At 57.3% G+C, this 16,209-nt stretch overlaps 1 protein-coding gene across 1 annotated transcript; it reads right to left on the reverse strand.

Moving 5' to 3' along the window:
• Window positions 1–10,957: 10,957 nt before the first annotated feature.
• On the reverse strand, window positions 10,958–11,521 carry BJ171DRAFT_476616 (uncharacterized protein; the record flags this gene model as incomplete). The annotated part of the gene is made up of 1 exon (XM_053108838.1): window positions 10,958–11,521. One exon carries the CDS (start codon window positions 11,519–11,521, stop codon window positions 10,958–10,960), a length of 564 nt encoding a protein of 187 aa, XP_052964481.1.
• Between the last annotated feature and the right edge of the window lie 4,688 nt (window positions 11,522–16,209).

Raw genomic sequence — 16,209 nt, forward strand, 5'->3', positions numbered from 1 at the left:
TGTCAAGACTGGACAACGGGGCAAGCAGGGAAGCGCGCAAGAGTCCTAATGCAAGACTCGAACGTAGGGAGAGGAGCGGGGACTGGACTGGGACACAGAGTGTCAAGTGTGAAGCCAAAGTTTTATTCTAGATCCAAGGCTTAGGATACTAAAAATACAAAGTGGCAAGACGAAGGCAAAAGACAGAGGCTGGTCGGAGGGCTATTTATGCGAGCGCCAAGGATCGACGTTGCAGAGCGAGGGGGCAGGAGCGAAGCAGCGGCGGGGAGGGCGAAGCAGCGAGCGAAGCAGGTGGCGGCCGTGACTCGGGATCCGTGAGTCAGCGGGCGTCAGTGGCGGCGGCATGGCGGCGCCAAGGCGTCAGGCGGCGTCGAGGCGGCGTCGTGGGCGTAACCCACGACCAACAGCAAGGAAGCGGGAACGGAACACAGACAGCGCGCGTGCTGGCGGGAAGACAACAAGGCAGCACAGCGCGGGAAACAAACAAACAGAAGGAAGGGAAAGCGCTAAGGCAGGCAAACAGAAAGGAAAGGGCAAAGGCAAAGGAAGGAAGAGGGCAAAGGCAGAGGGTGTTCATGACACTACCCCCCTCTCAAGGCCCGAGCTCCGAGAGGGCCAGGCTTCGAGGGATGAGAGGAGTGGTAGGCTGCGACAGGCTCCGGACAATGTGCAAGATTGCTGGCGGGCTCCCAGGTGCAATCCATCACCGTGTAGCCACGCCAGTGCACAAGATACTGGAGCTTACCTCGGAACAGCCTGGAGTCCAGGATCTGTTCGACTTCCCATTCGTCGTGGCCGTCGACTTGGATGGGTGGAGGGGGCGGGATGATTCGACCTGGGATCTTGTCATCGGCGGCAGGCTCGAGGAGGGAGACGTGGAACACCGGATGGATGCGCATGGACGAGGGCAAGTCCAACTTGAAAGCGCGGGAACCGACTTGAGCGACGATCTTGAACGGCCCAAGCTTGGTGTGGTCGAGCTTGGCCGTGGGTCGCTGGGTCTTGATGTTCTTGGCGGAGAGCCAAACTCGGTCTCCAATCTTGAACGGAGGGGAAGGGGAGTGGCCGGGGTCGTAGAACTTGGCTTGGGAGTCCTGGGCAAGGGCGATGTTGAACTTGAGTTCATCGTGGAGGGAGTAAATGGCTCGGGCTTGATCGTCGGCGACGGAGGCATTCTTGGTGGTGCGGGGAAGGGCGACGGAAAAACGAGGGTGGTAGCCGGTGTAGGCAAAGAAGGGGGAGCAGCCGAGGGTTGCTTGAGAGGTGTTGTTGTAGGTGAACTCGGCGTGAGGGAGAAGCTGGGCCCAGTCGTCTTGCTGGAAGTTGATGAAGCAGCGGAGGTACTGCTCGAGGATGGCGTTGACCCGCTCGGTCTGGCCGTCGGTCTGCGGATGGAACGCAGTCGACATCTTGTGCTTGATCTTGAGGCGGGTCAGGACGGCTTGGAAGAACTTGGAGGCAAAGGTAGATCCTCGGTCTGAGACGATATCGTCTGGAAGACCGTGCTTGGTGAAGACGTGCTCGACAAACATCCGAGCAGTGTCCTCGGCGTTGGCCTCGTTGCTTGACGGGACGAAGTGGGCCATCTTGGTGAAGCGGTCGACAAACACACAGATGGCTGTGTGTCCAGAGGACTCGGGAAGCTGGGTGATGAAGTCGACGGAGACAGAAGACCAAGGGCGATCGGGAACAGGGAGCGAGGCAAGGAGTCCGTAGGGCTTGTGACGGGAGTGCTTGTTCCGCTGGCAGGTGTCGCATCCGGAGACATACTCCTTGATGTAGCGACGCATGGTCGGCCAGTGGAAGGTCCGGGAGACGAGCTCGAAGGTCTTGGCGACGCCGAAGTGGCCGGCGGTCGGCGAGTCGTGGCACTCGACGAGAATCTTGCGCTTGAGCTCGGGAACATCGGGGACGCAGACGAGACCTTCAAAGAGCAGAAGGTCGTTGTCGACGGAGTAGCCGGGACAGGAGGCAGGGTTCTTGAGGACTTGGGACAGGATCGGACCAAAGGTAGAGTCCTTCTTGAGGTTTGACTTGATGAGGGCGGCGATATCCTCGGACTCGGGGGCAACGGGAACAGCTCGGAGGGCGGAAACGAAGAGTTTTGGTGGCAGCAGGGTCTGGGTGTTCGGGGAGCTACGAGAGTCACCCCCCTCCTTAGGGAACTTGTCCTTGCGGGAGAGGGCGTCGGCGGCATTGTTGAGGGTTCCGGGTCGATACCTGATGACGAAGTTGTAATCGCCAAGGATCTCGGACCAACGGACTTGGCGACGGCTGAGGTTGCGGGAGGTCTGGAAGTATTCGAGGTTCTTGTGGTCGGTGACGACCTCGGTGGCTTGGGAGGAGAACTCGAGGTAGTGTCTCCATTGCTTGAAGGCTGCGACGATGGCGAGAAGTTCCTTATCATAGATTTGATAATTCATTTCCGCATCGAGCAGCTTCCGGGAGTAGAAAGCCACGGGGTGCAGGAGGCCTTCGTCGTCGCGCTGACTGAGAACAGCGCCAAGAGCATAGTCAGATGCGTCGGCTTCGATGACGCACTGACGCTCGGGGTCGAAGTGGCGGAGGACAGGACCGGTGCTCAGGCATTCCTTAAGCTTCAGGAATGACGTTTGAGCCGAGGGAGACCAGGAGAACTTGATGTCCTTCTTCAGGAGGTCCGTCAGCGGGGTGGCGATCTTGGAGTAGTCCTTGACGAACCGACGGTAGAAGTTCGCCAGGCCGAGGAAGACTTGGATGTCGTGGGCAGATCGGGGGATCTCCCACTCCTGGATGGCCTTGACCTTGTCGGGATCCATGGAGATTCCATCGGGCGAGATGATGAACCCGAGGAAGGCGACGGAGGACTGGTCGAACTCACACTTTTCAAGCTTGAGTGAGAGTCCGGCGTCTTGGAGCTTGGTCAGGACTTTCTTGACATGAGCCTCGTGCTCGGCAGGATCGGAGGAGTAGATGAGGATGTCGTCCAGGTAGACGACCACGAACTGGTCAAGGTATTCTCGGAGGACATCGTTGACGAAGGCTTGGAACGAGGCAGGAGCGTTGGTCAAGCCGAACGGCATGACGTTGTACTCGAAATGGCCGTAGCGGCAGCGGAAGGCCGTCTTCCACTCTTCACCTTCAGCGATGCGCAAAAGGTTGTATGCGCCTCGCATGTCGAGCTTGGTGAAGATCTTGGCCTTGCCGAGGTTGTCGAACGTCTCGGCAATCAGAGGAAGGGGACAGCGGTTCGGCACGGTGATCTTGTTCAGGGCCCGGTAGTCGACGCAGAGACGGAGGGAGCCATCCTTCTTCTTGACGAACAGGACTGGGGCACCGGCAGGGGACTCGGAACGGCGGATGAAACCCTTGGAGAGGTTCTCTTGGATGTAGGTGTGGAGGGCGTCCATCTCCGGCTTGGAGAGGTTGTAGACGGGCCCAAACGACGGAGACGCACCTTCGACCAACGGGATCGTGTGGTCGTAAGGGCGGTGCTGGGGGAGCTTGTCGGCCTCGGACTTGGAAAACACCTTGGCAAAGGACGAGTACTTGGAGGGGACAGAGGGCTCGGCCTTGGGCTTGGCTCCAGCGTCGACGGAGCAGAGGGACAGGACTCGGGCAGCATCCAAGAGGAACACTTCCAGGCCTTCCTTCTGGACGGCGTGCTGGAAGGGGATGCTGCCGATCAGGCTGACGCTGGGCAGGGACTGGGTCTTGGTCTTGGTCTTTGGGACGGCAGGAGGCAAGGCAGGACTGGGCTTGGGCACGGCAGGAGGCAAGGCAGGGAGGATCTCGGGCTCGGCTGGGGACTCGGCTGGGGACTTGGCAGGAACAATCTTGGACTCGGGCAGGGACACGGCAGGCTCGGCGGGGACCTCAGCAGGGGACTCGGCAGGGCTGGACCTAGAGGACTGTGGCTCGGGAGAGAACGGGGAGGCCAAACTGTGGATAGAGGTGCAAGGCAAGAAAATAGAGTCATGGTGCCAGTCAAAGTAGGGTTTGTGTTTCTTGATCCAATCCATACCCAAGATGATCGGGTATGAAGCCAAGGGAATCAGCGCGAACGAGATTTGTTCATAGTGGCTGATGCCTGTGATCATAGAAACACAAACTCCAAGACTAGACTCCATCGAAGAACCATCGGCAAGAGTGATGACGAAAGAAGTTTCAAAGGTGGGGAGAGCGTGGGTTGCGGCGAATCCAGTGTCCATAAACGAAGTAACCGCGCCGGTATCGATCATGGCGGTTGCCCGTATGGACTCTGGACCGCACAGCAGAGTCACAGCGAGGGAGGGCTGACGTTGGATGTCAGGCTCGGGAGGCGAAGACGAAGAAGCAAGAGCGGTGGAAACGGTGGCAATGGTGACGGGGGCAAGATGGCAAAAGGCAGAAGAGTGATTTACCGTGGAGACATTTACAGGAGGAAGATTTATGACATGATTGACGCCTAGGAAAGCTCCTCCGACCTTTTCTAGGCAGAGAAGTTTTCCTGGTCGTCAAGTTTATTCACATCAACGACAGCCAAAGAAGCATCGATGGCAGCCAAGCGGGAGGATGCCTTATTGGGGCAGCGAGGGGCAATGTGCCCTTCCTGCTTGCAATAAAAGCAACGATTAGCAGCACGGAGGGCGGCCTTGTCCTCGGCGGTCAGCCTGCGAGCGGAAGCCTGGCTGAGGTCCATGGGCTGGGGAACGTTGAAGGCTTGAGCGGGGCGAGGAGGAGGAGCAGGAGCGAAGGGACGAGGAGCCGGACGGAAAGGGAGAGGAGCCGGACGAGCAGGAGCAGGAGCAGGAGCGGAGCGGTGGTTGGGACGGCGGGAGCGTTGGTCCTCCTGGCGGTTGTCGATGGCGATCGCCGCTTGCATGAGATCTTCGAGGTTGTCGAAGGAGCGGCGGGAGAGTTCATCTTGAACCGAGGGCTTGAGTCCACTCTCGAAGTGGAACATGAGAGGGTCTTGGGACCAAGTGACGAGGTGGACGGCTTGGCGGCGGTACTCGGCGGCATAGGCGGCGGCGGAGGTGACTTGGTAAAGCCTGACCATCTCGCGAGCAGCGGCGATGGTGGGCTGGACCTGGCCAAAGGCAGCACGGAGCCACTCGGAGAAACCGGCAAAGTCACGGATGGCAGGGGGAGAGCACTCGGGGTCTCTCTCCAACTGATCGATGTACGGCTGCATGTAGTCTGCAGCAGTACCATCGAGATAGGATAAGGCGTAAAACACCTTATCCCTTTCAGTCTGGAAGAGGGGAGGGTTGGACACGAAGGCCAGTCTGCAATGCGAGAGGAAGGCATTGCAGCGGCTCGGGTCCTTACCAGAGAAGCGGTCGGGAGGACCTATCTGCCTGGTGGCAGAGTTGCGACCAGCAGAGTGATCCTCGGGGTCTTGGGCAGGATCATCGACGTCGTCAGGTACGCCGAAGTAGGGGCGACCTGCGCGACGGATCGGAGCGGGAGCAGGAACTGGAGGAGGTAGCTGGGCCTGGTAGCTGCGGAGGGCCTCCTGGACACTGGCGGCGACAACTTGGCGGACATCCTCTTCACGGCGAGCCAGGACCTGGTCCATACGATCGGTGATGCGGTTGAGCGCATCATCCTGATCGTGGAGGAACTTGGAAAAGTCCTGGAGAGAACGGGCGTTCTCGGCGGACTGGATAATGACCGCACGGATGGCCTGGAGCTCGGGCTCGGAAAGGCCAGAAGGGGAAGCCATTGGTAAAAGAGATAGCGAAGGGAACGGGGACAAAAGCTGGGCAAGTGGGGGGTTGTTGAAGGTCTTGCCAAGTGTCAAGACTGGACAACGGGGCAAGCAGGGAAGCGCGCAAGAGTCCTAATGCAAGACTCGAACGTAGGGAGAGGAGCGGGGACTGGACTGGGACACAGAGTGTCAAGTGTGAAGCCAAAGTTTTATTCTAGATCCAAGGCTTAGGATACTAAAAATACAAAGTGGCAAGACGAAGGCAAAAGACAGAGGCTGGTCGGAGGGCTATTTATGCGAGCGCCAAGGATCGACGTTGCAGAGCGAGGGGGCAGGAGCGAAGCAGCGGCGGGGAGGGCGAAGCAGCGAGCGAAGCAGGTGGCGGCCGTGACTCGGGATCCGTGAGTCAGCGGGCGTCAGTGGCGGCGGCATGGCGGCGCCAAGGCGTCAGGCGGCGTCGAGGCGGCGTCGTGGGCGTAACCCACGACCAACAGCAAGGAAGCGGGAACGGAACACAGACAGCGCGCGTGCTGGCGGGAAGACAACAAGGCAGCACAGCGCGGGAAACAAACAAACAGAAGGAAGGGAAAGCGCTAAGGCAGGCAAACAGAAAGGAAAGGGCAAAGGCAAAGGAAGGAAGAGGGCAAAGGCAGAGGGTGTTCATGACATCTTGTTGCTGACTTCCACCTTCGCTATCCCTCAAAGCCGAAGGCGACGCCCGGAGTTCGTCGCTAAGGAAGGGGATGATGTTAGGGATAGCTCCTGCTTGTTCTCCACTTTGACTGCCCACTTGGCTGTTCTTTTGCCCTTCTGTTTGTTTGTGTGTAGCCTTGCAGTTCCCCTCCGATTTTCCGCCTTTTGCCTGTCATTTTCCGCCCATTCCGCACTTCCGTTTTCCCGCGCTGCTTCCGCTTCCTTTGTCTTCTTCGCACGCGCCGGTTTGTTTGTGCACAGCGCCTTGCTGCGATTGGTTGCAATTCGGCTGCCGGTCATGTGTCCCCCCACCGGTGACTCATGACCTGCCTGACCGCCCCGATCTCTTGTTCATCTCGCATGCATTGGCCCCAACCTTATACTTGACCAATCCGCTTCTTGGACGTTGAGTCACATTGCTTCGCCTTTGCACGTTTCTCCTGCCATGGTGCTTCGCTTTTGCTTGCGCCTCTCTCGCTTTGGTTCTCTGCCTGTCTCGGTGGTCCTTCCTCGGCCCTCGTTCGTGCATCGCCCCCTTCGCCCTGCTCGATCGCCCACTTTTCCCTCCCTTGGCCGCCCTTCGCTGCCAAGTCCGGACTTGTCTATAAATAGCCTGACCCCCGCGATGTGTAGTCGAACCTCAGCGTTCAAAATAGGACTAAATAAAGTGCCTTCTACTTTATTCTCTGAGTGTTCCTCACGTCTCATTTCGAGACAAGTCTTATCTTGAACGGATCTTTGCTTCCCTCGCTCCCTCTCCGAGTCCACTTCGGACTTTACCCTTGCCTTCCCTGAGCTCACTTCGAGTTCACTTCTTCTTTTGCCGTTGAGTCCCCTTCGGACTCTAACAGGCACCGTGGCCACGGGACGTTGGGCCGACAGGTCTGGACGGCTTGATCGGTGGCGGTCGCGTTGAGACTGTTGGCGACTGTCGATAGAGACGGCCAGGCGCATCATCTCTTCGAGGGAGGCGGGGTCTTCACGGGAGAGTTCTTCTTGAACGGATGCCTTGAGGCCGTTCTCATAGTGGAACATGAGCGAAGCTTGACCCCAAGCGGTGAGGTGGACGGCCAGCCGACGGAACTCGGCGGAGTAGGCGGCGGCTGACCCCGTCTGGGTGAGCTTGACGATGTCCCGGGCGGAGGCGGAGGTGGGTTGAAGTTGGCCGAAGACGGAGCGGAGGGTTTCGGCAAAGACATCGAAATCCGTAAGGATGTCGGGACGAGTGCCCCAAGGCTCTTCCAGCTGGCACATGTACGGCTCCATGTAGTCGGCCGCCGTGCCGTCGAGGTACGAGAGGGCGTAAAGCACCCTGTCGGTCCCAGTCGGAAAGAGTGGAGGGTTGGAGGCAAACGCCAGTCGGCAGTGGGAGAGGAAGGAGTTGCAGCGACTGGGGTCCTTCCCGGTGAAGCGTTCGGGAGGTCCCATCTTGTCGGCCACCGGGCGGGCAGGGCGGCGTCTCCAGGGCTGGTCGTCTTGGGGGAGAGCCGGGTCGACAGGCACCTCAATCGGCCTTTGATCGGCAGGTGGGGCCGGCCTTGGGGGCGGAGCGGCACGGAGATCCTGGAGAGCAGCCTGGATCCCGAGGGCGACAGTGCGTTGAAGCATTTCGTTTTGTGCCGCACGGTCCTGGGCGGCCTGGTCTTGGATTCGGTTGAGAGCTTCCTCTTGGCGAGCGACGAATCCGGTAAGATCGGTCAGGCGGTTGGCTTGATCTCGGACGGTGTCGAGGAGGCGACGCAGCGCCTCGACATCAACCTCGGAGAGGGTGGACATTGAAGAGAAAGAATAGATAGTAACGAAAGGGCAGGGGGTAGTTGAAGGTCTCACCTAATGTAAGGACCTCAACTGGTAAACGGCTAACAACAGGAAATAAAGCGAACCCCAAGCCAGACTTGAGATCCACACGCAAGTCCTCACGGCACACAGCAAGAGGCACAAGCGTAATGACTAACCAATGTATTAGAGTGCCAAGTGCACTCCTAACTACAATACAGGAGGTGAGACGAAGATCTAAACCTGTAGGCCGAAGGCGGGTTTATATCTTCGTCCGTGGGGTGGATGAACGAAGGAAGAGAAGAAAAGCGTAGTCGCTGCGGCACGGCGCAGTGATCGTGGCGCAGTGATCGTGGCGCAGTGAGGGACCTGTATGAACCAGGAGGGCTAGGGCCCGGCCGGTTCATGACACAACCCCACATCAAGACGTCCAGCTGAGAATCAACGGCCGGTCGTCGATCAGAGTCAATTCGCTCTGGTTCGCAGACGACCGAGTGCTGATCGGGTCCCCGGGATCGACCCAAAGACTCCTGGCACTCTGCGAACAACACAGCATTGACAATCGGTATAGGTTCGCACCCAAGAAGTGTGAAGCCATCTTCTCGGCCGCAAACCCCGATCGGTCTGATGGCATCTATCTCTACGGAGAGAAGCTGCCAGAGGTCCAAGAATACAAGTACCTCGGTGCGATCATCGATGTGGATGGTTTCAAAGTTAGTCGCCAGATGTGATGACCAGCATCACAACGGACCAATGAGATTGTCCCGCATGCTCTCGCCCTCCGCACCAATTATGAGTCCCCACGTGTTTGTTTGCCCCCATGCATGAGCACGCGCCGTTGCCACCCGCGTCTACTGGTTTCCTGCCTCCCCCACCGCTCGGCACATGTCCCCGGGCTGTGCCAAGCCTCTCTCGCTTGCACACCAGCCACTCTCGCACCCCCTTCTCGCTTCTCTGTGATGCTCCACCCTTCTCGCCCACTTTTGCCCCTCGACCTTCTCCCGGTCTATAAATAGCCCTGCATGTCTGAGCCTATGTTGAACACCAGTTCGAACAAAACTTGTTCTTTGGTGTTCGGGGCTAAAAGCTAATAAAGCTCATACCAAGCACTTGGTCTTCGTCCTTGCGCTTGTTCACTCCTTACAAGGGTCACAGGAGGTTCGGGAAGCGTGCGAAACCACGCGAGAGCCTGGCCTGTGAGCAACGTGCTCACGTAGAGGACCTTGACAACTTCCTCCTGGAAACGCGACGGTTGTAGAGCGATGACGTTCTTCACGCCGGCAATGAAGTTCTCCAGGTCGCGAGCGACACCGGAGAATTTCTCAGGGCAAGGCACTTTGGGTTCCTTGGGCTGGGGTAGGACGGCCTGCGCGGCGGGAATTTGGTACTGAAGGTTTTGCTGCTGCAAGTGAAGTTGCTCTTGCTGCTGAAGCTGTTGCTGGAGTTGCTGCTGAAGCAAGGTGATTGCTTCCTGCTGTTGCTGGCACTGAGCGGTAAGCAAGGCAAGGTGATCAAGGAGGGCCTGGTTTGGGTCAGCCATGGCAAGTTGGGGAGTGAATTATTATGTCAGGAATTGGCGAGGGCAGGGCAGGGGAATCAAGGGCAGGGACAGGGGAGCTAGGACGGGACGGGAACAGGGACAGAGAAGGAGAGTGATAATCGTTTATTAGAAGTGATAATTCACTAGCGTTCATCAGGAGGGGAGCGGGGTGGTCTATTTAAGTCTATGCCTACTCCCCCCCCCGCTCGCCCTTCGGAGAATATATTTAGTCTCCGATCCTATGTTTCCCACGGTCATGAATCATGACCATGTGGCCATGCAGGGTGGATCATGAGTGACGTGTCGCGCGACTGTCAGTCACGTTCATAACATTGATGATCGAGATCGGCTCTGGAGCTCCCTACCGGGAGTGATTGCTCGGATGGGGAGGCTCCGACTGACTGGTCCTGAAGTGGACTCGGACCTTGGCTCTGAAGTCAGCTCAGTGTCAGACTACGACATTGACTTTGACTTCTTGGTAAGAACCGACCCAACGCCGAGACCAATCTGGGACGAGCTTGACGAACTGTCTCTCGATAGTGGAGGACACTACTGCTGGGACACTGACCAGAGTTTGGACTTAGTATCCCACTCCGATCATAGTGGGGACCTAGTGCCTCACTCTGACCTTGGTGGGGACTTAGTACCTCACTCCGACCAGAGTGTGGACTTAGTGCCCCACCACCCCGAACCGAGCTCAGACCTTGCCTCGGGGTCGAACTGGGGAGGAACCTCAGAGTCAGTCTCAGAGTCTGGCTCAGAGTACTCCCCTGATGGCAACCAAGACTCCCTCCCGAACCGAGACCGAAACCGGGCCAGGGAGACGAATAGAAACATAGTCTCTGGCCTCGAAACCATAGAGGTTCCCACGCCCTCCCAAGGACGAAGTACTGACCCGATCCCAGAGTCCGACGATGACTTGGGTCTGGGTCAGACCCCAGGATACGAGATAAATCCCGAGTACCCCTCCCACAGACAAATTCACACTCCTTTGAGGGCAAGTCAAGACCCAACACCGCACAGCAAACCCTGGAGTGGGTTCGAGATGATACTAGAGAGGGACTTGGAGAAACCAGCCCCCGACATCCCTGAGCGGGACTTGGAGACATGCGACTCCCTCTGGGAGTTATTAGAAGAAGTGTTCACCCGCATGGCTCGCCGTGTGGGCTGGAGAGTCGGCGAAGGCCGCAACAGGGGTGTATGAGCGAGCTTGGCCACCCACTGCCGGGTATCCTGCGATGCTGATGGCCTATTGAATATTCTTGAATATACAACTACCAAAAAAAAGCGGGGTATCGCTTCTGGTTCGAGAACCAGTTCTTGACAAAGTCTCGGACTGCTTCGTTGATGAAATCGGCAGCGACACCTGTCTGGCAGATCCAGTGGTCCTTGTCGTAGCAAGAAAGGACACCGACGCGCTGTCTCAGGTGCTCCAGGAGGACTGTCTTCTTCTTCTTGGGTGGATGAGGTTTCGGTGGCTCTGGAATCAGGATCTCGCCAAGGCGATTCTTCCACTTATTGTTGGGGTACTGCTTCTGGAGAGCATTGCTGGCAGCCATGTATGGCTCTCGCTCTCGTTTCCAGACTTGGAGTCGCTCGAGGTCTGCTTGCTGGTGGGATGAACTGACTCTGGCGTAACAAACTATGGACCTGGTTGTGATGGGCTGGGTGAGGCAGAAGACTCGCTCAATGTCCCGCACATTGGAGAGTCTGTGTCCGTTCTCGTTGGGGCGGATGTATCGCACTTTCCCAGCATCGGCCCACTTGGACAGGGTGGATGGGACGAGGCCGAACTGCTTGGTGAGTTTGTGGATGGATATGTATTTTTCATCGCTCATGGAAGGCAGGGTTGTTGTCGATGCTGGCCCGTTCTTACCCTTGCCCAAGAAAAAAAATCAGGCAGATTCGACACACTGATTGAACGGACGCCGGCCCGGACGACGAGGATACTATGTCGCAATTCAGGGTGGGCTCGTCCTCTTCCTATCACTGAGAGGGGCTTCATCGGACCTCCTTATTGATTCTTCAGGAGTCACAGTGATTGCATATCTGGCTTTGCGATTGCAGCTGGGATCAGCCGGATCGCTGGAGCGTTGAGGTAGATCAGTCGTTGAGGAAGAAGTGTTAGATGAGTGGAGGAACGAGGGCGAGGAGTGGTGGGCTTACCAGGATGATGACGGGACGGACAGGATTTATCTTGCTCATCACGAAAAATACACCGGATGGGGGAGTAAAGCAATGAGCCGAGCTGAAGAGGAGGAGTGGAATCTTGATGCGATGGCTGCCGTGGCGGATCCATTGGGGAGCGTTATCGATTCCGATCCACTGGGATGAAGAATTTGAGTCGGATGCGGCGATGAAGTTGGTGGGATTATAGTTGGAAGAAATCCACTGGTCACCACGGCGGACGAAACAAGTTCGACTATTATCCCAGGCCCAAATCTTGATCGGGTTGCCTTCGAATGAGATTGCCATGGAGTTCATGTAGTTCGGGTGCCCCTCGAGGGTGTGCTTCACCTGGCCAGTGGTGGCATCCCACACCTTGATGGTCTTGTCACGAGAGCCAGAGACTACCCACTTGCCATCAGGTGAGAATGCCACGGATGTCACAATATCTGTATGTTCCTCGAGAGTGTGCTTCAGTTGGCCCGCAGAAGCATCCCACACCTTGATGGTCTTGTCTGTCGAGCCAGAGGCTATCCACTCGCCATTGGGTGAGATCGCCACGGAGTTCACATTGTTTGTGTGTCCCTCGATGATGCGCTTCACCCGACCCGTGGCGGTATCCCATATTTTGATGGTCTTGTCACGGGAACCGGAGGCAATCCACTTGCCATCAGGTGAGAATGTCAGGGAGTACACCCAGTATGTGTGTCCCTCAAGAGTGTGCTTCACCTGGCCAGTCGAAATATCCCACACTTTGATGGTCTTGTCACCGGAGCCGGAGGCAATCCACCTGTCATCAGGTGAGAATGCCACGGATGTCACAATATTGGTGTGTTCCTCGAGAGTGTGCTTCACCTGGCCCGTCGAAATATCCCACACCTTGATGGTCTTGTCAGTCGAGCCAGAGGCTATCCACTCGCCATTGGGTGAGATCGCCACGGAGTTCACATTGTTTGTGTGTCCCTCGATGATGCGCTTCACCCGACCCGTGGCGGTATCCCATATTTTGATGGTCTTGTCACGGGAACCGGAGGCAATCCACTTGCCATCAGGTGAGAATGTCAGGGAGTACACCCAGTATGTGTGTCCCTCAAGAGTGTGCTTCAACTGGCCAGTCACGGCATCCCATACTTTGATCGTCTTGTCACGAGAGCCAGAGACTACCCACTTGCCATCAGGTGAGAATGCTGTAGATGTAGCGGTATCTGTGTGTCCCTCGAGGGTGTGCTTCAGCTGGCCAGTGGTGGCATCCCACACCTTGATCGTCTTGTCGTCGGAACCAGAGGCGATCCACTTGCCATCAGGTGAGATCGCCACGGAGTTCACACTTTTCTCGTGTCCCTCGAGAGTGTGCTTCACCTGGCCAGTCGAAATATCCCACACCTTGATGGTGTTGTCACTAGAGCCAGAGGCAATCCACTCGCCATCTGATGAGATCGCCACAGAGTTCACATATCCTGTGTGTCCCTTGAGGTTGTACTTCCACTGGCCAGTAGCGGCACTCCACACTTTGATGGTCTTGTCGGAGGAGCCAGAGACAATCCACCTACCATCTGGCGAGATTGCCACAGAGTTCACTTCTTTTGTGTGTCTCTTGAGGGTGTGTTTCAACTGGCCAGTGATGATATCCCACACCTTGATCGTCCTGTCCTCGGAACCAGAGACAATCCACCTGCCATCGGGTGAGATCACTACGGAGTTCACACTATTTTCATGTCCATCGAGAGTATGCTTCAACTGGCCAGTGGCAGCATGCCACATTTTGATTGTCTTGTCACCGGAGCCGGAGACAATCCACTTGGCATCAAGTGAGATCGCCATCGAGTTCACTCCACCATCATGTCCGCTCATTGTCATCTCACACGGATCCCAGGTGGGTGCTGGACCGGCCGTGACCAGGAACGGGATCTTGTCCTCGAGTCGGTCGGCATATGTCTTGTAGATCGCCGTCTCCTTCGGTGTGAATGCAAACCCCGAGTTGTACACCTGTGGTGCACTCTTGATGATCGGATCGGCAAACTCGCGGATGAATCGATACGTGTCCTTGACCAGTTCCTTCGTGGTATCGTCGACGATGGTGCTGGGTGCCTTGTCAATCACTCCTCGCAGCACAGCCAGTTGCTCGGCAATCTCCTGAATACGGTGTGTGAGCGACCCACACTCGAGCCAGAAGAACACATGCGTCTTGACGAACCGAGTGAGCACCGCTGCAGCATCGACAGTCTCGGCCGACTGCCACACCGAACTCGACTCGGCCACTCCTTCCACACACCACACAAAGTGTGTGATCCAGTGGGCGACGCTGTATCGCAGCGACGGTGTGATCTTGTCTGCGACCCTGTCCTCGAGGTCTGGGGTGTTGTCGTGAAAGTCGTAGATCTCGCAGATGTTGACCACTGGCTCGTGCGAGAGGATCACTCCGAGACATCCCTGGGCAAACACCGTGTGGAACGAGCCCGACACATGCCATGGATGGCCAGCCGATGCGTCGCCGAGGAGATAGTCCGCCACCGACTTGTGGTTGAACTTGACTTCGGTGTTGGTGGACGGGCTGCCTCGGGGACCCAGTCCATTGGCGCCAGGATCGAGGACCAGACTGAGGCTCTTGAGACACTCGCAAACGACGCCGATCTCGAGTCCAAACACATCGGCGATGATCTGCGGGGTCAGGATCGACTGGGCCGTGGCGATGGCCGACACCACCGTGACCAACTCGGCCGGGTGGCTCGACTGCGAGTGGATCTTGGCGAATGTCTTGTGGTACAGCTGCCCGACATCGGCAGCGCTGTCGTTGATGTCCTTGATGGTGGTGAGTGTCACTGGGCCGTCCGTGGATGCTGCGTCGACGGTGTTGAGGATCAGGTTGATCCACACGAATGTCTTGGACTGGTCCAGCAGGATGGCGACTGCCTCGGTGCGGTCCAAGTCACTGAGAGTGTCATACACTCGCAGTCGGTGGCGGATGAACACCTCGAGGTCACGGATGTTCTCCTCGCTCGAGGGTTCGATTGTCTTGGTCGGGACTCCATCGAATGCTGCCTTGATGTCCTCCTCGGGTCGGGATGTCAGCAGCAGCTTGAACCACGGACGGGTCCTGCTCAGCTCGACAAAGCGCCAGGCAAGCAGACTGAGCAGCTGGTCGCGCGGAGAACACTCGTCCAGTCCATCCACCAGGATCATCACCGATCCCTTGGGTCTGTATTCGCCAATGGCTTCGAGTGGATCAGCAATCACGGCCTTGAACAGATCGTTGATGCTCATCTTGTCGAGATCGTCTTTCTTGTGGCCAGCCTCGAGCAGCTTGCGGCCGATCGGCGAGTACCACTTGCACAGACCGTATGCGATGGTGTTCAACACAACTCGTGGATCGCTCTTGCGAGTGTCGTTGTACTTGAGGAACAGCGCCGACACCAACTGTGCGTTTGCCTGGAGGATGTTGGCGATCTGGGCGGCGGCGACAGACTTGCCCACACCAGCAACGGCATTGACCCACAGGACAGTGTCGGTGGTGTCCTGGTTGACCCACTCGGTAGTCTGGTCGAACAGCCACTGGCGAGTGCCTTCGACAAACAGATGCTCAAGTGCTTGTCTGTCCAGGGTTGAGTCGATGGGACTGAGGAGGAGTCGCAGGGCGTGGTTCTCGTTGGCAGTGAGGACAGTCGATCCACTCGGCAGATAGGCTGGTACGGTGGCAACGAGGCTGGTTTTCTTCCAAGTCTCGCGGATCTCGGGGACGAGTCTGTGGATGTGTGAGTCAGCATCTAGATGGTCTGCATCAATGAACTGATGGATGAGACGGATGCCATCAGCAAGTCTTACAGACACACTCACTTGGTGACGGCATAGTCGTCGGCGGCAATCAGCGCCTGCAGCTTGAGCAACTCCTCGAGAGTCTGGCGCACGGTGAGGGGAGGGCTGATCTGGTGCAGGTTGGAGGGACTTGCTCTGTGGCAGTGGATGGCATTGGGAAAGTCGTTTGTGTTGGGGAACCAGTCCCTGGTGTACTTGGTGCCGTCAATCATCACACTTGACTTGATGAGGATCGGCAGGATCTGGACGGGCGAGCGGGTGTTCTGGGTCTCCTTCATCTGCTTCAGAGCCAGCTCAATCTGGGACAGGATCGTCGGTGAGTAGATGGCGAGTGGATGGTGCTGGACTGGATCGACGACTCTCACCTCGAGGAACTGGTTGTCGGGACGGGTGTTGGCATTCTTGGTTCTCTTGAGTCCAGCCTCGGAGAGGAGGAGCACAATGACCTTGGAGTTGGCCAGGCCGTTCATAAAGCCATCCTCCCAGTCCAGTCCGTTCTCGAGGCATCGGGCGTCCAGGTAGACATGGGAGGGATGCTGCTCGCCGACAC

This window comes from Polychytrium aggregatum (genome assembly GCF_025602895.1).
Source record: "Polychytrium aggregatum strain JEL109 chromosome Unknown BJ171scaffold_31, whole genome shotgun sequence".
Classification (NCBI taxonomy): Eukaryota; Fungi; Chytridiomycota; class Chytridiomycetes; order Polychytriales; genus Polychytrium; species Polychytrium aggregatum.